General features: G+C 39.2%; 1 protein-coding gene across 4 annotated transcripts in view; it reads left to right on the forward strand.

Moving 5' to 3' along the window:
• The window catches only part of CSNK1A1 (casein kinase 1 alpha 1), a 46,164-nt gene extending 25,088 nt beyond the window's left edge, over positions 1–21,076 (forward strand). For 2 of the 4 annotated variants that reach the window (XM_075009588.1, XM_075009591.1), the window contains 6 exons: positions 3,127–3,266; positions 7,107–7,185; positions 8,794–8,868; positions 10,225–10,331; positions 11,081–11,229; positions 20,280–21,076. In XM_075009588.1, coding sequence (XP_074865689.1) covers positions 3,127–3,266; positions 7,107–7,185; positions 8,794–8,868; positions 10,225–10,331; positions 11,081–11,229; positions 20,280–20,287 — 558 coding nt within the window. In that variant the 3' untranslated portion in view covers positions 20,288–21,076. Of the gene's footprint in view, positions 1–3,126; positions 3,267–7,106; positions 7,186–8,793; positions 8,869–10,224; positions 10,332–11,080; positions 11,235–20,279 lie in introns of those variants that run through there. The other 2 variants (XM_075009590.1, XM_075009589.1) reach the window with 2 other exon arrangements.
• Positions 21,077–21,796: the final 720 nt, after the last annotated feature.

Consider the following 21,796-nt stretch of genomic DNA (forward strand, 5'->3'; position numbering starts at 1 on the left):
ACTGACCTTTCTGCTGCTTTCCTGGCTGCGGAACATGTGTTACACCAGGAAAAAGCTGGACTCCCACTTATGCAAAATCCAAGTTACACGAGGGCACGTGGAATGGAACCCTCATGTAAGTCAAGGGTATATTGTGCAACAGATTCCAGTTTTTTGATCAGTGTAAAAACAAAATTGTTACTGAATTAGGCCATTTTTAAACTTTTGAAATTTTAGATGTGAGCAGGGAAAACCAATGTGCAGTATGCATTAAAACTAAGTGCAATATGCATTAAAATAGGCCTATCAAAGTTGTAGCTGGAAATATGAAATACCACAAAATTTCTGCCACGCTGCTTTTTAGCAGCAGCAGGTAGACTTTAAACTGTTACGTTGAGCAAAATTCCAAGAACAAATACAAAATTTGCCCAAAGAACTATAGACTGCTGCTTTGTGTGGCTTTATCTTTGATTTTGACCCATATAATGAAGCTGCGTGTCTTCCTGCACTTATGATTAGCATCAGACTCCAAGGATTATGGAAGTGCCTGACATACCACTTGAGACTTTGAAATATTTCAAGTACTTTGTAAATCCTTGTGTCGTGGAAATGTTTTAAGTTGAACGTGCAGAGTCATTGAGGAAGGTGGCTTTCCTTTGAGGAATAAATGCATATATTTGTTGCTGGAAGGGGGCTCTCTAAAACAGCTTTTGTCATCAAAACATCATACTGGTGGCAGACATGATCAAAAAGCTTTAAAGTTTGAACAGTACGTGAGTAATCTTTCTATGTGGAGATTAACTATAAACTTACACCAGCACTTAGTTTTTCCTATGTCAAGGTAGGTAGTATTTGCAGTGTGCTAATAGGTAGTATTTGCAGCATCTACTTTACGAGTTACTAAATTTAAGCCATTAGTTCTGGGAATTTGACATTTCTGTTCAGCCTGTGAGGTGTTGTCTTTGCTGGTTATTATGTGGTTAAGCATGGAGATTTTTCTGACCACTTTTAGAGACTGGTAGTGGCTTCATATTTTGGAAGATGAAATGACCACAACCCAAACTACTGGAAGAAATTTCAGTAAGGCAGAGTTTTCCTTTTAGAGGAAAGGAAATGTCATGCAAGTTCATATGATCATCTTAAATATACACTATGGCAAAATGTCTATGTTCTGCAGCATCAAACATTGATCCATATCTCTGCCATCTCAGCATCTGCCTTGAGGCTGTTAAAGAGCCCTGTGAATATGGACGCTATAGTTTCTTATGGAGAGCAAATAAATCTCTGCCAAAAAGCACCCTAGAGAGACTCTTCCTACATGTACCAGAGTCAACCTTCTCTCCTTAATACAAGGGTAAAACTACTCCACAACCCTTTTTCCTTTCCATCTTGCTCAGTGAATTTGAGAGCCATGTTCTCTCCTTTCAGTTACCTGAAATAACTTTTTGAACTTAAGACATTGTGTGGTCCTCCTGAGAATAATTTCAGTCTCAAAAGTTCCCTCCTTAGCCTGTCACTCAGCCCTCTTCGCTCCTTTTGTTTGTGTGTGGGCTGAGGGCCCCAACCGTCTGTCTCTAGATTTTTATTGCTGGCAATGGGGTCACACATGCTATCAGGCTGAATATTGAATATGGAGATTTTTTTTTTTTAAATGCCAAATATCTTAAAGCAGTGTTTGCAAATTTTATTTGGCCACGGAACCCATAACAAGCAGTCGCACCGACTGTGCCTGCAGTGTCGTCATTCCCACTCGCTGGCTAAGCTGGCATTACATGGACGCTTTTTGTGGCAAACACAAATGAAAATTGCTTTTAATAAAATTCATAAATGCTTAAATTTTTTAAACAAAGTATTATTGTAATGAAATTCTCATCAAAACCTTATTTTGAAACAAATGTAGTAATCTAGATCTATAACTGAAAGCACTTTTTACATACCTCAATTTCATTCTTTGTTGCCAAATTCTGCCTCAAGTTTTGCCACAAGAAAATACAACTGAAATCCAATTAAACCTATTCAAGTTTCATAGTTATGGAGGTTTAGTTGACATGGGTATGATAGAAATAAGTCTTACTCTGATATGCTTACTGGGCTATAGCTGCTTTATATGAAAAATAATCCGTTGGATTTAATAAAACTATGCCATGTTTCTTTGGTACTTGGCTTGCTGATTTCTTATCAGTAGTTTAAAACGTGTGTGGCTGTAAGCAATATATATTGTTGAAGTTGGCCTTTTACGCTATGCAAAATGATCTTTGATTGCCGTGACAGTTAATTAAAATGCCTACAAACTTTAGCACATCAGAACATGATTGAGTTTAAGTTGCTGAGCTGCCATTTAGGTGAATGCCTAAAAATATATCAAAATTGATTCAAGACACATGCATTTTCCTAAAGCATACAGCCATATATTTGCATTTCCCTTCCTAACTAATGATCATGTCACAATCTTGAGTGCTTGTCTGTACTCCCCATATTTTGGATTACAGGGCTGTGAATAGGGCTGATGCTGTTGACACTAACTGCAAGGTTCTAGGTGTGCCTTAACCATGTTTGAAGAGGACTATGTTACGTGAATGCACAAGAGAACCTTTCTAGTTCATACCCACATTATCTGCCCAAAGGAGTTACAGTACGGCACTTTGTGCACTGCCATTCAGACCATCCTAGTACAAACAGTAGGGCAGTGTAGACGTAGTATCAGTACACACACATCCCATAGAACTGGAAGGGACCCCAAGAGGTCGAGTCCAGTGCCTGACCCTCTCAACAGGACCAAGCACCATTCCTAACAGGGTTTTTTTTTAAATATATTTGCCCCAAACCCCTAAATGACTTCCTTGAGGATTGACCTCTCAACCCTGGGTTTACCAGACCAGTGCTCAAACCACTAGTAAAGTATATTTATGATTAAGCCTTGAGTTGAGTAGCACAGTCTAGTAGTCCCTCCCATCTGTCAAAGGAAAGGCTTGACATAATAGAATGTTAAAACGTAGTTTGGTTTGTTTGAGCAAGTAAGATTTTGCTCTCTTTAAATGAGGAGCTCTGGTTTAATTACTGACAAGCAATTACAAAGGACATGCTGCGTGGGATTTCCACAGACTTGCATTGTTTGGAAACAATAACCTATTTTAATTTCTCTTTAAGTTATTCCTTATTGACTTTGGTTTGGCCAAAAAGTACCGGGACAACAGGACAAGGCAACACATACCATACAGAGAAGATAAAAATCTCACTGGCACAGCTCGATATGCCAGTATCAATGCACATCTTGGCATTGAGCAGAGGTGAGTTCAAGGGCAGTGCTTCGAAAGGTTCTGGGCTGACATCATTCATAAGTTTCTGAAGTATCTACTTTCAATGAAATGTGTGAACATATCCCATGGCAAATACGTGTTTGCCATAATGTGGAAGCTAATTAAGTGCTTTATTTTCTTCCTTGATGTACAAAGTCTTAAATCTGAAGAGGCACTTGCTCTGAATAAAATTTCAAAGCACGATATTGTTTCATTGTGGTGGTACCTGTAGTCATTTTGAAAGATCTTCACAGTATAGACCTATAAATCCACAGATATCTACTTTATATCTGTGCATATCTGTATCTGTGGATGTTAGTGCAGATATCTGCAGCTCATTTTTTGCAAGTACAGATGTGGATACGTATTTTGTATCCATGCAGGGCTCTATTTAGGAGATCTACCTCCATAGCCCAACTTTTTGTTTCAGGAATGGCAAAAATTCTAACTGGCTTCAGAAGTCCTTTTGTATTAGCCTCCAGTGCTGGTATTTTTACTCTTTCCTGCAGCTAACTGTTAAATTGTGCCTGCATTGATACCTGCAAATAAGGCTTGGGGGATTATGGCATCCCTATTTTTTTTCAACAGCTGTTCTGTTCTGCATACTTGGCTGTAGTTACAGCAGTGTTCCTGGAATTGTGGGAGAGTGCCACTTTCTCAGAAGCAAATTTTGAACTTCATTAATCAGCCAAAAGGTGGATTTGTACCACCTCAAGCAAGACTGTGCTGCTCTCCTGAGTTCCACTCATCCAGGAATTAGGTGGAGAGAGGGCTCACTCCTCTAGCTAATCAGAAGCATGTGTTGGCTACATCAAGCCACAGGAGTTGATGCTCTGTTTCCATCCCTCACCTGTTCCCAATAGATATTATTATACACTTATAACACTTCAGAGCCTAAAGAAACAGAGTAAAGCCCATAGAGGATTTTTTAAATCCTGCTTCCGTGTTTTCTTGCTCTTCTGTCCCACTCCCACCTTCAGAAACTTTAGATTGCACCCAAGAGATGGATTTCTCCCATGCTACTAAAAAGGTTGGATAATACAATTGTGTATGTAAACAGAATTCAGACAATTTTATTTCTAAAATAATGAAATCTTACTTAAACCATGGTAAATATGCTTGGCTCCTGATATAATAGACATCAAATCTCCCTGCCCGCAACAAAGTATGTTTTACATACTCTAGTTGTTATCGCAGTGGGTCCTGTGGGATCCCAGTCCTTCTGTGGGACCCTATACTGGAGTCACATCCTGAAGTAGTTGTTTGCTTCCTATACGCTGTAGTCAGCACTTGAACATTATTGAAACATAGCTTGGTCAGCTATTTTATACCATCAGTTGTAAAACTTAGAATTGACTAATTCGGAGCCTGTGGCAAAGGTTTAATACTCATAGTTTAGTAGGGGGCCATGTATTTCTGTATTAACCTCTTTCCTCTATGGCTTTTTTGCATAGCATTCATGAATAGCAATTTAAAGAGGTGATTTTTCCCTGGCAGTTTCCTTATATCTTAAACATCTAGGGCAAACAGAGAAGATGGCTGTTAGAGCTTCTGATGTGAACACAGGCACTTTAACACAGGACTTGATACGCTGCAGACCAGGTAGATTTGGACAAGCCAAGATCTGAATGTAAAGCCAGTGAGCATATTAAGGGCTGTGCACTCTTGGGGACTATTTTTAACTGTTTGTCTGGCAGCTCTCCAATTCTCTATTTTGGTATTTGAAATTCTAGTTTGATGATAAACTTCCCTTACCCCCCACTCTCTAAGAATTACTAACACATCTAGATTAAGCCAGCAATGAAGCCACTAAGTGATCCCCTGCTGTAAATCAAGCAAAGATGGAGGAGACCCGAAACTTGACAGCAGAACCCTTCATGAGTTACAATGCTAAATTAAGACTACAGCAGGGCTTGCTCTGTCAAGTGTAGTGACAGCTGTTACTGAAATAGCATAAATACTAGTATAATAGAAGGTGATATCATTCCATCCGTTATGAACCAGATATTTTGGAGTCCACTCATGTGTTTGGAGTCTAATGAAGCCTTTATTAGGAAATGTCTGTACAAGACTGTAAATTCCAGGCTAAGTACTAGACAGCAATGGCATTGAAAAACCCATTTTAAAAATTATAGGGGAGGTACACACTTCTCCCTCGCTGCCAGCGCTCAGCAGTAGCACTCAGCCCAGAGTGCTACTGCCATCACTCCTATATAATATCTTAAAAGATGTGTCCAGGCACAGGATTATTGGGTATGCTGGTACTTATTTTAAAAAAGAAAACAAATGAGTTCGGAACCAGCAGACTTTTGCACACTGATCTAAAACTGCATAGTCTGATTACTGTCACTCCCCCTTTTCTGTCCTCTCAACTACACCCTCACTGAGTCTTCTCTGAGGTAGTAAGCTCTGTAGGGCAGGGTTGTCTGAAATGCTCATGTGCATTTGTTTGCAATTTACTTATGTAGCAGCTCCTCCACTACAGTCTTAAATAAACACTGCTCTCCTGTTCCCAGTGCCTAAATTCCCCACTTGCACCCTCCCTCTCCTCTTCGTGCCCCTCTCAGCTTTTTCTCATATTTCCTCCTTCTTGCTTTACCTCCTAGTGGGTGGAAGGAGGGAACCTGTTTCCATCTAGATTCCTGCAGAATAAACAGCCTGACAGGAGGCGTGTTTGATAAATTGCGGTTTGAGGGTAGGCAGAGTTGGTCCAGACCACACTATAAATAGGTGGTAGCAGCAGGCTGGCACGTAGAAAGGCAGAAGCCTTCCTTGACACTGCCAAGAAAGAAGACTGGTAGATCAGATATCTTCTCACTGCTGTGGATTTTACCAGTCTTAAAATACACTGAAGAAGAATATATCAAGGAAATGTTACCCATGTTGATGTGAAAAAGTCTGAGGCTGCTTTGTGGCACTGGAGCATGTCTAGTGGAAACTGTTCTAGCAGAAGGCTCTTAATGCAGTTTGCAAATAGCATTGGTGGTTCCTCATACAAGATATTTTTTTCCTTTTAGAGTGTATTAAGTAACTAAATATAGGGTCACTACTGCTCCCTGTCCGGATGTGTTGATATTAACTGAACAGCAGAATCCACAGTAAGCCCCATAATGAAGGCAGGATTCAAGAAAAGCTGTTTTTAAGTAGATCAAAGAGACTAATAAGACAGTGGAAGTACTTAAAATAGAACTAATTCAGATCAGTTTCCTGCCTCACTGACTTAATGAGTATACGCTCCCAAGACTATACAGGCATAGCTCTGTTGGAAAGGGGTTTTTCCATCCATTTAGTAATTTTGTCCCCAAATGCCCGTAATTAGTTCAGTGAAAGCATTCTTCTGTTGACATGGCTGCACCTACACTGATGTTTAGGTCATCAGAGCTAAGTAAGTTGAGGTGTAGATTTCACACACCCTGATAAGTTTGTTGCTCTGACTGGCAAGTATGGACCAGGCCTTAAATGGAATTAATGAATCTGGTTTATAAGGTTTTTCACTTTGGGTTTTTGGAGTTCCATCAGAATGGATTTTCACAGATCACAACTGCAACTAATGTCAATAGGCACTTCATGGAGAAATAATTTTTTCTTGCTTTAAAAAACTAAGTAGCGTTGGAGGCTTCAGACTATTACATTTGCCCTCAATTTCAGGATCTTTAAAATGACTTGAGAGAGATCTCAGATTTTTTTTCATTTTTTGTGTATTGATTCTTTGTCATTGTTGGAAATGGTATGGACAAACATGACACTTCTGGTGTAAGGATTCTTACTGCTGCGATCTTAATGTTCTGGTAACATTTGCGGTTTTTAAGATTATTCCTTTTTTCTCTATAGTCGTCGAGATGATATGGAGTCGTTAGGCTATGTGTTGATGTACTTTAACAGAACCAGCCTACCTTGGCAAGGATTAAAGGTAGGCCATGCAGTCTTATCATAAACTCTAAATTAGGGGTCTTGGGGGACCTGACCCACAAAAAAATCAGCTCAGGACCACACAAAGGAAAAGCAAAAAAAAAAAAACACTTTGTCCCCCCACAAAAAACTACCAACCCTCACAGACATGGCCTCCAACTGAGAAGCAGGAAAAACACTCCCTTCAAGTTCCAGCTACATGGGTACAGCAGGGGGTGGGGAGAGGATATGAGTGAGGCTGGGGTTAGGGGTCTGAGCAGGAGGAAAAGGTATAGGAGCAGAAGTGAAGTGTTTGGGCAGGAGGTAGGATCCAGGTGGGAATGGGGATCTAGATGGGAGAGGATAGGAGATTGGGACGCCCTCATGGCACAGCTCCGGGCAGGATGTTCATTTGGCTCATGCAGCTCTGCATCCTGCTGCAGGGAAGTGCAGCTCTTAATACTTAGAGCTGGGGTGGGGAGCCTAGAACCTTGGTGTGCCCACAGGGCTCGGTGTTCGCCCGCTCAGCAATGGGGATGGATCTGGTGTTAGCAGTCCACCCATGGCATCCACCATGTGGCTGGAGCACCAGTGCTGGGTTGTGCTGCTACAGTGGGGCAGGGGGTGAGCTCTGAGCCTCGTGGGCCACATTAGAGCAAGGTGTGGGCCATATGTTCCCACCCCTAAACATTAAGAGCAGGGGAAAAAATGCTCTTGACTGCTATCCTGCATAAAGTGATTTGTGCAGTTGGAACAACTCTTTCTATGTTGTACTGGCTGTGATGGAAGAAGGTGGCTTTTTCCTTCATGTAGTATGCAGAAATTTGCATTGTTTCACTTTTTTAAATTTATGATAAAATGACCTACATTAGCCTTGCAAAAGCAATCTTCGTATACCAGGACAAGGTCATTTTTGGAGAGGGAAACTAAGATATTAATGGGTTTTTAGTATTTTCATTAACTGTGAAGGTATAATTTTAAGTCCAGTTTGTAAGTTAGCTGAATTGCTGTCTTAATTGAAACATACGCTAAGCTTAATGGAGGAGTGCATTTGTGCTATCCTGTGTCAGAACATGGGCTTATCATGTAAAAGCACTGTGAATTTGTTATGGAATAGTGTAGATTTATTCTTCCCTGTATTTGAATTGTGCAATTCAGGGGGTGTTAGTTCCACAAGTTGCAAAGATTTTAAACAGGCAGTCTGCTTGTGAAACACTAGAACTTTCAGCTGCAGTCTAATATAATTGCCGGTCACTAAAAAGTGCAGACAGCAGTTGAATGGGGTTCTGGAACTGGAATTAATGGAACTTCTATGGACAAAAGCAGTGCTGAGGCACGAGTTGTGCCATGTGCTAGAAGACTTACATGATAATAAATGGTGTTAAACAGAGTCCAAATCTTAATACCAGATTGACCTTCACTCCCTCTGCAATATGTATCTGAGTCTTTGTGATTTCACAATTTTAAAAAAAGAAAAAGAAAAACACTTTTGGTTGACCAAGGGCTTTCCATGTCAGGTTTTTGGGGGTGTGGTGGTGTGTGGTTTTTTGTGTTTTGTTTCGTTTTGGCTACTGTTCTTGTTAATCCAGTGTTGCACATCTTTTTATATTGTGACTCACATGTTCCACAGGCTGCAACAAAGAAGCAAAAGTATGAAAAAATTAGTGAAAAGAAGATGTCCACTCCTGTTGAGGTTTTGTGTAAGGTAAGAGTAAATGGAAATAACTTTATCACGTTCCCTGAAGTCCTTGGAGATTCAAAGGACATGTCTGGTGTGTTGGTTACGCAGTCAAAGCACTTTACATAAAATGCGTTGTCTACTCAGTTGAATTCTGCTAAATAACCACTGCTACTTGAACAGCAGAAGCAGGGATCCAGCATCGTTTCTTAATCTGCAAGTATACCTAACAAAGTGGACTTAGCCTTGGTTTAGGGGGTCTGAACAGTAGAAGACTTCACACTTTTCAGTTTTGCTTGCTCACATTGTAAACGCTCCATCAGATTTGTCTGGGGTGCGTTTCATCCACATTCTCCTCAGAAAATACTTAGTTGAGGCATGTAGAATATGCACATCACTGAGATGATCAGATGAGGTGGAGCTACAGAGCTCTCAAGTGCTGAGGGAAGAGGCGGCAACCTGTGCTTCCTTATAGTCTCTTCTGTCTGACTAGAATCAATAGAATGGACCCTTGAGGAATCCCACCTGAGAGGCCTGACTGCAGAAAAAACAAAGTCCATTGCAGTTTATGTGGCATTTCAGAGGACCAACTAACTGTACCCCTATCTTGGCTTCAGATGTCAGCACCTCATGCCCTCAGAGGCAAGGGTATAGACTCCTTTTTAGACATGTCCAGGGTCAGATTATTTTATTGACCAGGTGTCCTCCAGAAGTCCCATGGATCTAACTCTGCAATCCTGCAAACACACAGCGTAGTGAATGTAAGAAATGTATTTCTGCTTCACAGATAAATCTTAGAAGTATCTGCCAGTCCACTGAATTTTTCCTCTTGCTTAGTTTCTCTTCCAAAGCTGAGAGTATTGTTATATGTAACTATTTTATCCTTAAGAATAGGGCATTTGAGCATCACTTGTTGTGCAGAAATTCATATTACAGTTCAGTGTAGGATATTTTTCATAATTAAGTTCCAAGGACCTTAGAGCAGTAGCTTCTGTCTTTATTTGTAATAGCCCAAATGAGCCTGTATAGGTAACTTTGTGTTTTTAAAGGACTGTACCACTTCTGTTGTGGTAAAAGGCTTTTTAAATATTAAACATAGGTAAAATAAAAGGCGAAGTATATACATTCTTTTTTAGTTTTAATGAGGTGTTATTTTTGTAGATATATTTTACATACTGTATGTCATATTAAGGTCATGAGAATAAAGGTAGGAAAGGAATATATTCTTAGATGCCTAATCAGATGAGCATCCTAAGCAAAAAAGGGCAAACCCAGGCTTAAATTCTTCCCTTTTCCTTGACCCATGTCCAAATGATGGCTGTAGCTTTTTGATTTCTGAATTCTTTCAGATGGTTCCCCACTGTCTAATATTGTTGCTTACAGGGATTTCCTGCAGAATTTGCCATGTACCTGAACTACTGTCGTGGCTTGCGCTTTGAAGAGGCACCTGATTACATGTATCTGAGGCAATTATTCCGTATTCTTTTCAGGTCAGTCTCAAAGTACAGCATATTGATCTAGAAATCTCATGGGGGCAGGACTCCTATGTATAATAATTGCTGTGTGGATCTTATTTAGAGCTAGATTTAATTTTAAAACAAACTCCTGAACTGGGGGGAGACTTAAGTTTACTTAGAAGAAATCATTTGAAATTAGAAACAGAGTGAAGCTACAACATTAACAAAGCAAGAAGTGTGGTGCAACATTAAATGGGCTATGAAGGAAGAGGATCTTTTGTATGTTATCTTTTCCAACCAGCCAATGATGTACTTAGGTCGGTGACTTTGATTCGTCTGTCTCCTCAACCCACAAAATGGCTGAAATTTTCTCACATCCCACTGTCTCCAGCATCTCTGTGACAAGAGGAGTATGGGATTTGGATCACGAGAAGAACCAATGGGGGGATGTGCTTTTTGTGGGCATTGGGACTACATATAAAAGAATATAGAGGCAGAATCATTACTCCTGTGCAGGCAGAAGGAGAAGCTGGGCTATGCAAAAGTGTTTCTACAGAGATAGATGTCTCCTTTCCTCATTCACACAGATGTTACCAAATGGCTATCAGGCTTACTTTTCATTATTATTTTAAATTATTAATATTTACTATTTATATGCTTCTCTTTATCTTCAAATCACTTTGCAAAAGCAATTAACTTGTAACTCCCTTTTTCAACAGACTAGTTTGATCGTCACAATAAGGTAGTCCATGTGTTGCTTTAAGCATTGTGTTGTCTTCTAGGACCCTGAACCACCAGTATGACTACACATTCGACTGGACAATGTTAAAGCAGAAAGCAGCACAGCAAGCCGCCTCGTCCAGTGGGCAGGGGCAACAGGCCCAAACCCCCACAGGCAAGCAAACTGACAAATCCAAGAGTAACATGAAAGGTTAGTAGCCAAGAACCAAGTGACGTTACATGAAAAAATTAAACGCTAAATTGGACAAGGGGTGATTTTAAGTGTTAGATCAAGGAGGTGGTTTAAAAATGCACATTTGGCTGTTTGCTTTTAAAAAAAAAAAAAAAAAAAAAAAAAAAAGACGTCCTTGGAGAATTTGACTACTAACTTTAAACAAAAATGTCCTGTTCTTCATATCATTTCTTTTGGGGATGTTGGGTCATTTTAACCACTGCATCTTTTGCTCCTGCATTAACCCACTCTTCAAACAAGAAACTGACTTGGTGTTGGGATTGTGATAAATGATACAATCCAAAATCCTAGACCTAACACTTTGTGAGGGATAAAAAGCAGTCAGGTAGCACTTGTAAGGGATAGTTCTCTTCAACTGGGGCCAGTGTCTGGAGAGTTTGGGTTCTGCTTTGTTCAAGCTATAATAATGCTATGGGTTTGTCTCTGCTCAACATCTGTCCAGCAGTGAAAATGGAAAAATGTGAGTGATGTGGTTTCATCAGTTGGCTTCCTCTAATGTTAATACATCCTGCAGTCAGTTTCACTTGGCCCAAAGTCTGGGAAAGGAACCGGTAAACCTGGATTGTCTTGCTTAAATGCAGGTATAATCTTGAACTGCTGTTTTATCCCAGAAAGCCACAATTTTTCATCGTTTCATTTCAAAGAGGCTGAATGTTCTTAGTTTTCAGACTTTTTGGTACACAATGTAAGTTTCTTGATGGTTTTATGGGGAAGTATTTAGATGCAGTTGCTTTTTGAGACTAAACATGCTTTTGTTTGAATACTGCTGGATACTTCTGGAAAAGTCAGAGGAACTGCTTTGAATATGTTGTCTAGCCCCCTTTTAAAACTCAGCTCTTGGAACTAGGAAATGATTTCCATCTCAACATCAGAGTGCATGCACTGTATTAGATTATAGTCCATTGAGGCAGTTACTTCTATTGTGAGTCCTTATTCTAAGTATTGCTGAAACAAGAGAAACCTTGAATAATTCTTCCTTAAAATTTTAACCTTCAGTGAATCTCGTGTGAAAGTCAGTAAGTTAGTGAGAGAGCAGGTTAAGTTTAAGACTAATAATGGAGAGGTGCTGTGAAAACCACTCCACGTTTGACTTGCAGCATTCTTTCTTACTGCCCAAGATGCAATATTGAAACTTTGTTCTTGAGATGAGTGCTGCACTTGTCAAACCAGTCTGTTGCAGGCCTATTTTAATCACTGTCAAGTGTTCTAGCAAGGATACCGTGTAGTTGGCAGCCTACCTTTTACATTAAATGAGCCATGATGCTATATGCTAGCAAGCCAGCTTGAACATATTGGTCACACACTTTATGCATGCAAATGTCACCTGTTGGGGGGAGGTGAAAATTTGGGTATCTTGACTGGCTAGAACCTTAAAGAGCAAGCACTGTATGTATACATCTGTTTGTATAGCAGGCCATCAATGTACATGACTGTCTGGTTATAAACCACATCAAACAAATGTTAAGTCATGACTGCTACACTGAAGAGCTTACAATCTAGTCTGAACTGCCCAAACGTGGGAAGGGAGTCATTCATAGTCTCAACAAAATTCTCTTTGTCAAACCCTCTAATAATCTGAAAATTTCTGTGAGGCTGTGGTGGGGAGGGGAATGCTGATATCACATCTCAATAAAGGCTTCTCCCTTCCTGCTATGTTCCTCTTCTTCCTGGTGCTGCCTGTGAATCCGTTGTGTGTGTTTGTAGGGAGGAGGAGCTGTCTCTCCACTTCAGACTATTATCTGGCGATCTATGTAAAGGTCCGGGGAGGCTGAGGGCAGCATGACCAGAAATGTACTGTTTCACTAACGTTTTCTGGAATGGCAATAGAAATAATAGTTTCTGTACTGGTTGGTTGAAATGCAAGAGATGCTTCATGATCTGGAGAGCATTCCAGAAGTAGAGCAACCTTAACAATGCTATAAATTATGCAGAATGAGGAAAGACGGAGCCATTTATATGGAAACTTTACTAGACACAAACATGGAAAAACTGTTAAAGCTAAGTGCAAGTTCTGGTCTCTTCGATACAGAAACTTATGAACTTTCATGATGCATCCAGCTACTAACAAATATTGTAGTCAAACAGTAAGAAAGGGAAGACTGGCCTGCATCAATTTGTTCTGTGTATTTCAGCTTTGTCTTTGGCAACATCGTGAAGCATGCAGTTTTCTGCTAAGAGCGATGTGTGAAAATGAAGCTAATTTTACCTCCATCTTCTGATAAGAAATGTTATTCCTGCAACTTCAGTATTGAAAACTCCTATCTTTTAAAGTATTTGGATGTTCATAATCAAATTGTTTTTTAAAAGGCTTTTGGTTACTGTGCCATGGTCAGAATAACCTACTTGACTGTGTGTTTGGCAGTGGCACCTATGCTAGCAATATACTGTTCAGACCATTAAATCTTCATATGGTAGAATTTGTTCGTAAATGGCATCCAAAGATTGAAGTGGGATACAGTTTATGGGAAGTCTACTGAATGCTGAAGCAGATGTGAAAAAGAATTAGTGTATATTTTATGTAAATGCCTCATGAGTCTCTAATGTTGACGGATGGAGCTATATTCACAGTGTTCAATCAAATCCATAATGCTAGTGTTTTACTCAGTCCGGTGCACAACTGAGCATCACCACAGTCCAACATATTGTTGGCCAGTGGAAGAATGTAATCACGTTGGGTCCAAAGAAGACTGGTTTGGTTGTGACCATGAGCATGGCTAATGTGAAAGTTGGCTTGGGCTTAACATAAATTCATTTCACTGCTTGTATCCCATAGTAGAGTCTATTCAAATAATGGAAAATGTCTGATGCCAAGAATGCATTGCTAATCATTTATATCTTCTGAGAATACTTAACACAGTCTACTTATAAAAGCAGAAGAGGAAAATAGTGGAGAAAATATTATCACAGAAAAATCAAGTGATCACTCCTGTATATAATGCTGCCTACTTTCTTGAGCCACACTTCTAGGCAAGACCTTTCTGGTGATGCATTCAATTCAGCTTGTGACTTTTTAACAATTGTTGCGCATTTGGTTATCCTTCAAACTTTGCAAACAGTTTACAAAATACGTTGTGCAAACCCAGCAGTTGAGTCAGAAGATTCCTTAATCATGATGGAAAATGCTTTTATCCTTGTAGTCTGGCTATGATGGCAAAAATGATTACATGTGCAGAATGAAATTTATCAAGCATAGTCAATTCAGAGACCAGAAATAAACTGAAGACTCCCAGTGTTGGAAAACTGGTGACATATCTCAATTTAACATTAGAAGATGTCAGATTAAGAGTTGACTTCAGTAGTCCAAGAGGAAGGAGATTCTGATGAATTTGATGGCAGATATAAATGAAGTAGCTGAAGAAGATAATGAAAAGCAAAATGTTCGAAGACTGTGCTTGCTGCCTATCTACCATAAGGCTATTTAAAACAGGGTGGATAAAAATTATAGTTAGTGGTTTTTGTTTTTTTTAAAAAAAAACTGATTTTTTTAAAATATAAATGCTTTAAGGGGGAAACCCTGTCTATAGACACAGTATAGCTCAAAGATCTCAAAGATTATAAAAGCTAATACAATATTATCGGACCATATATTCATGTAGGCTATGTCTGCATTAGAGATCTTTCGAAAGAAGCCCTTCTGAAATAACTTCACTCAAAAGAGGGTGTTCACACATGAAAAAGGAGATTGAAAGATTGATCTGCTCTTTCGAAAGAGCATCCACACATTGACTGCCCCCCCCCCTTTTTTTTTTTTGAAGAAAGGGTTAGGGGAAAAAAAAATCAGGTGCCCTGAGGACTGCTCTTTAGAAAGACGCGCGCGCGTGTTTTCTTTCTAAAGAAGCTTTCAAAAGAAGGCGTTCCTCCTGAAAGGAGTGTAGAAGAGTGCATTCGAAAGGAGCACTACATTCTTTTTCAACTTACTGTTGAAAAAGCGCTTTTTGTGTGTAGCTGCTCCGTAGGATCTTTCAAAAGAGTCCCTTTTTAAAAAAAAAAAAAAAAAAAAAAAAAACTCTCAAAAGAACTTGCTGGTGTATATGCAGCTGTAATGCTTAAAAGTTTTGTAAATGAGTTCTGCTAGCTAATGGATTAGGGACCCAATCTGATGGGTTAATCTTTCTAGCTACCCAGTGGGGCTCATTGCTCAGTCTAGAAGCTCTGTAAGCAATGGAAGTGTTGGTAATGTGTTAAATAATACTGACCTCCTGTGGTCAAGCAAATTCTCTCATTCGGTGCTGGTCAAGTTCTGAGGGCACCGGACTAGAGAGGTTCAACCTGCATATAGAAACAAGGAACAGACCTCGTCCTTATTGTCCCTCTTCAAATTTGTGTGTACAGACTGAACTTGTATCTTTGTTTAGAGAGACGAGGGCTTTCAAAAAGTTCAATGAATAGAAGATTTTTTTGGGGGGTTGGAATAGATCTGGGCAAGAAGTCTAGAGATGAATGTGAAAAGGGGAGGGCCAGTAGAAACAAACGTGGAACTTTGAGCATCATATTCCAAAAGTTTTTAAGGTCTTTCTGAATGTAGCATCCATTGATATTGAGGTCTGCTGTAGTGTTCTCTCCCTAGAAGGGGGAAATGTGTAATGGCAGCAGGCTGTAAGAGACCCAGTTGGGAATATTTTAATCAAGTTCCTCTACCTGTGGATAAGACAGGCATGCATGCAAAGTGCAAGCAGTGCAACAAAGAAATACAGGCTTGGTTGCTGAAATGAAACAACCTCATGAGAAGTGTTCCTTACCAAGAGGCAGCTGCATTGAAGATGATGAAAGGAACGTGTCTGAACATGCAGGATCTTCAGGTAAACATTTTTCATTTTTCTAGACGTGTGGTTCCTAACCTTTTCACTAGCGTAGACCCCCAGTCACTCACCCAAACCATTCACAGACCCCTATCAAAGTCAATTCAAGCTGCTGTCTATACTTCATTAAATGAAAAAGGCAACCACAACATAGATTTGTGGGCAGTAATTAATAATAGTAATTGTAGCTTTGCAATTTAATTAAAACTTATTTTCTGTTATCACATTTATTTATTTTTTCCACGGACCCCAGTCTTGAATTTCATGTTCAAGCAAAAAATACAGTTGTTACTCTGCGGTACTATGTTATGCAGTTGTGATGAGGGTGGCGGGGGGAAGACCAAAAAACATCTTCCCTTTAACATTTCACCTTTAATATTTAGTGTCCATGAATGTAGTGAGTAATACTAAATGAGCACTATGATGGTAATTAAACTACATTGACTTATTTTGTTTAGGGGGTTCCATTCTCAACATAACAGGATTCTGAAGATTATCTGTGTTCAAGATCATCATAATTTTCTGCAGTTGGAGCTATCTGCCAGTGATAATGTTTGTCACATCATGTATGTCTCACAGCTATCGTATATCACCTGTAGCAAAAAGAAAAATTCCATCATCCAGAAACATCCATAGACAAGTTTGGATAAGAACCAGCAAATTAGAAAAAGATAATTGAAGAATTGCCCAGTTTCTGCAAGATGACTTTGATTCAGAACCCACACTTCATTAATGTGGTTGTGGTAAAGGCCAGGGTATGGCTCACCCAACAGAGCAGATGTCACAGGCAAATTGCTGGATAAAAATGTATGAAAGAAATTGAGCAATGTGCAAAAAGTCTAGCTAACCTGAGTCTTGATGGGTGGAACAATGTCCACAATGATCCTTTTGTTTGTACTTGTGTGACAACAGAAGGGAGTGTCTTCCTGATGGAAACAATTGATGCATCAGGAAATGTGCAGACACAGCAGAATACTTACAGAATCCTTACTTTACAAGCAATAAAAGTACACCAAACTGTGTGTGGTGGGAGGGGGGGGAGGGAATCAAATGTCTAGTATGCGACTTGGTCACAATGTTGTAAATGTGTCCAAGATGAGAAGAAGTCGAGTAGAGTCCCAAGCTAATAACCTACAGTTGCAGTGCTCATTTTATGCATCTTCTAGCCAAAGATGTCAGCATTCGAGAAATAAACGCTTATGTTGTCGTTGTTGAAATTGTAAAATACTTAACATAACCACTTGGAAGCAGCTGCTCAGGAAAAAAGTGGGAGGAACCAATTTAACTCTCCTGCAAGATGAGTGATGGAGCTTAGTAGTGGATGGTCTTGAGCACTGTATGAATTGGTCTAATCTGACAGTTTGTGAACAAAATCATGGAAAAAATAGATGGCACTTTCACAGCCTGCGTTCTGAACATTGGGCTTAGGAGAAATATTGAACACCTGCTGAGTATCCTGAAGCTTATTTCTGTAGCCTTGAACAAAAGGCAGGGAAATAGCCATTCTGTTGGTGATGCTTTTGAAACATGGAAGGAACTGAGTGAGATCTTGAGAGAGACATGGAATGACAGAGTTAAATTACCAGCATTTAAAAAATGAGGCAAACTATCTATCTCCAGCTCATTGTCTTGCAAATATTCTTGGTACCTGAGTCAAAACTCCTCTGCTCAAGAAGAGGAGTTCGCTATGGCATCGACATCCAGCAGTCATCCTTCCGTAATGCTGCCTAATGTTTTAATAATGTTTTCACTGAGGCACTTGAATTCAGCCACTGTTGAAGTGGTGATTTCACTTTTAACAGCGGGAGCAGTTCAGAAAGAATATATTCTTCTTTGGACTAATTGATTCCAAACTAAAAAGCAGTCTTCTAACACTTTAAAGACTAACAAAACAATTTATTAGGTGATGAGCTTACCACCTAATAAGCTATCTTATTAGTGTTTGAAGTGCTACAGGACTGCTTTTTTGTCTGGTCAGTCCAAACTGAGAAATCATTTGGGACCTGAAAAAGCAGAGAAGCTTGTCTGTCTTGTCCAAGTTTTGAACAAAACAGGAAAGTGAAGCTGAAGATGATAAAGTTTAGCCGCAGAAGCCAGTATTAAGTTTCTCAGGCTGACCTGGCTAGCAGTCTTTTTTTTTTTTTTTTTTTTTTTTTAAATTTAACTATTTTAAACAATTTTAACACTTGATTTTAAAACTTGAATGTTTAACTAAATTTTTAAAAATCACGTTTGCTTTGTTAAAATGTTTGCTGTTGAAGAGAAATTTAGTTAAATAAAACAAATTTAAATGTCCATCTGGTGATTTTTTTTTTTTTTTTTTTCCCGAATACAGCATGGCAAGAAAATCCTCCAAATAGTAGTAGTTCACTTCCCAATGACTTCATAAATATCTGCTTTGATTATTTTTGGTAAATGAAGTAACCAAACACTCATTTTCTGATTATAGCTGCAAAATTGACCTGAAAACTCTTCATTAAAAAAAATCACTGTTTAAAAATGCATAGTGTACCTTCTAAAAATGAAACCTGGATTGTGAAGAATGATTAAGGTTCTAACCAATAAGAGTGCACTTATGTCAAACTGATTAAGTCATATCCACTCTGCTCAAATTATGAGCAAAAATTAGCATATTAAATGTGCAGTTACTCTGAAAATATTAAATTACGGCATCCCATGGTTGAAGAATCCAACTACCAGAAGTAGCTTTGTGGTGGCAGCACTTACTTTGTACTCTTTTTCACTCCTTCCTCAGTAATTCCTCTAATCCTTGTATGTTGCTAAAGGAAGTATTGATGGGGCTTGTAGACTTCACAGCACGAGACCTCTTTCTGATTGGTGCTGGTCGGGAGGGGAAGAGATGTTTTTCAGATTAGGTGCAGTCTACTATACATTCTGATACACTGGAAAAAATAGTCATATTTAGCAAAGTACATCTCAGAATGCTTTCTCCCATGCACCTCAAACCATAGGTGACAAAAGAAGTAATTATGATATTGGTCAATTGGTTCACTAACTTGCTGGCAGGTCAGCATTAAGATAACACTGAACATTTAATAAGCGTGCATATAGAACAGTGACATTGTCTAGGGCAGTGGTGGCTTGCATGAAGCCCATTGGGATTCTGTCCACCAACCCCCTGGCTGCCATCTGCCCCCACACCCCTCTCTAGCAACGGGACACCAGAATCTTGCACTTCCTACGCCTCCGACTCCTGACATTGGGTAATGATTTGGAACAAAGTATGTCATTTGGACTTGTGTTTGAACGAAAAACACGGCTGTTTGCAGGGCTGTCCCTAGGTAGGTGCAGGGCTGCCAAGAAGAAAGGAATCTTGGACTCTAATCACTTTTGTCTTTAAGTGAAGTTTGCTTTACTGGTCATAAAGCATTTTGGCTTGTTTCCATCAAAAATCTAGGTGCTCTATTCTGGAAGGGTCTGACTACATAGCTAGTGAAATCGTGACATGAGTTAAAAGCTAAGCAGTTAGAAGGAAAGGGATTTTTTTAAATCACTGGTCTTAAAATTCTGGTTTTAATATTTGTCTAAAGTTTAAGTGATGTAGTCCCTTCAGTAAATCATTAACGTTCAAATTTCACTCTAAAGTCAGGCATTTCTGAAGGTTAGAAATGAAAATAACCTTTCAGGCTTTTCTCGCTAGTGAAATAATAGCTGTAAATCCAACTTTAAAATACTTGCGGGTCACCTTTTAAAGGCTTTGGGATACCAAAATGACACCTTATGGGGGTGAGTTATGAAAATCCACTGTCTGCCACTTTGTGCCCATCAAACAGTGCATGCCATCCAGGGACCAGAGGTGACTTTGTGCAAAGTAAACACACACAGGGTATCATAGGCCAACAGAAAAGAACTCTCTGAAATTACATCACGTTTCCTAGTGGGAAGAACACATCTTGTTCTTAAATTACATGGCTGGCTACCAAACTCAGAATTCCCATTCAGGTCCTTTGCATCTGTTTAGTGCAGATGTGTACTGCTGCTATACATTTACATCCATGCTGTGTTGATTAGGAGCAGTGATCAGTCAACCCATGTTTAACTTTAGCGAAGGAAGGCAGGGACCCTATAGTTCTAAGTGGACCATTTGCCCTGAAAATTACCATAGCTATTTGTGATTAACCCCTGCCATCCGAGAAGCTGTTCCTTTCCTTTTCAAATCGCAGTAAGCTGCCTTTGTTTATCTTCCAGGTTTCTGAGTATGAAGAGAGGAACAAACTGAAGCAGAGCAGGTTGGAGCAGGACTCGTCACTCCCCAAATCCTAGAAATTTTAGTTCATACGTACTCTTGCCAGTGGTTGTGGGCAACCATTTACTTGGTGTCAAGAACTTAATTTCAGTATAAACTGGCTCTGAGCAGTGCTGGTGATGCTGCACTTTGAGTTGCAGCAGCATCTGTAATTGTGAAATACTGAGAGAGTGAAACATGGTGTCCGGTTTTCTATTACATTTTTTTCAAGTGGAAAAGTTAACTAAATGGTTGATGCAATGATGGAGAAAATTGTGCATATGCCAATTTTTGTTACCTTTTTACTTTGAACTACACTGCTTATGAGATCTCATTGTTTTGGAAGAATGGCATGAACAGTCTTCAGCAACAGTTGTGATAATTGTAAATGCTCACAACTGTGCACTCTTTCTAGTTATTCCTCCCTGGGTTTTGACAGTTATACACTTAAAACATTCTTAAAATTGTTGGCTTCTATGTGCAACATACCAAGCCAGCTGACGTGGTAGTAACCAAAGATTCCAGTTTTTAAGCGTATGAAAGACTGCCTGCTTACGTGTGCTAGAAATAACAGCATCTAAAGTGAAGACTTAAGAGAAACTTAGTGACTACTAGATAATCTTTAGGACTCTGCATTAACTCTATAATGTTCTTGGTATAAAAGGAAAAACAGCATACCTGTCACAGAAATTTAGTTAACATCTTACAACTGAACCTGTATGTAAGTTGCTTAGATAAATGTAATCACTGTAAACACCTATATGATCTGGGACTTTGTTTTTATTTTGAAATGGGAGCTTTTTTGTTTACAAGTTCATTAAAAACTAAAAACTTTCTCTAAGGAAATGAGATTTTTTTAAAAAATTGCCTTGTTAATTCAGTCTAAAATGAACACCCCAGTTTTTTTAAAGACAATTTCAAGGCCATTTGTTAAGCAAAAAGTCAGATTTCTTTCTAAATCATTTTAGATTTAGTGTTGTAATTCTGCCTCACTTAAGTTTTGTGTGTTTTCTTGGGGGAGGGAGTGGGGGGGCAGTCTTGCATTTTTATAATCTACTGCATTGATACCCAGCCCTCTATATGAGTGATGGATTTAAAAAACCAAATGGCGTCTTTTGAAGACCCTGGTATTGGCAGTCCATAAGTGTTGCCATTCTCTTGCATTGGCTGAACTAATTTGTGATTATTAGTTTTGAAAATTTAGAATGGAAGTGTTTGAAGGGTTTTAAACCAAGGCATTTTCTTTCAAGTTCTTGTGAAGTGGATATGAGCAAATTAACTCTTTGTTCTTGGAAAGCCTCACACTGTGCAGTGTTCACAACGGTTACTGCCCTGGGCTCTCCTCTCTCACTCCTACTTTAGCCCAGCTGAAAGACAGAAGTAATTTTATTGCTGGTAATTCTCTAACAGTGTAATTTATTCCTTTATAGCATGTCAGAATAAATTAAAAACTTCTGAAAATGCTGCCAGATGCCTATTG

Source organism: Carettochelys insculpta, chromosome 15 (assembly GCF_033958435.1).
Source record: "Carettochelys insculpta isolate YL-2023 chromosome 15, ASM3395843v1, whole genome shotgun sequence".
NCBI lineage: Eukaryota > Metazoa > Chordata > Testudines > Carettochelyidae > Carettochelys > Carettochelys insculpta.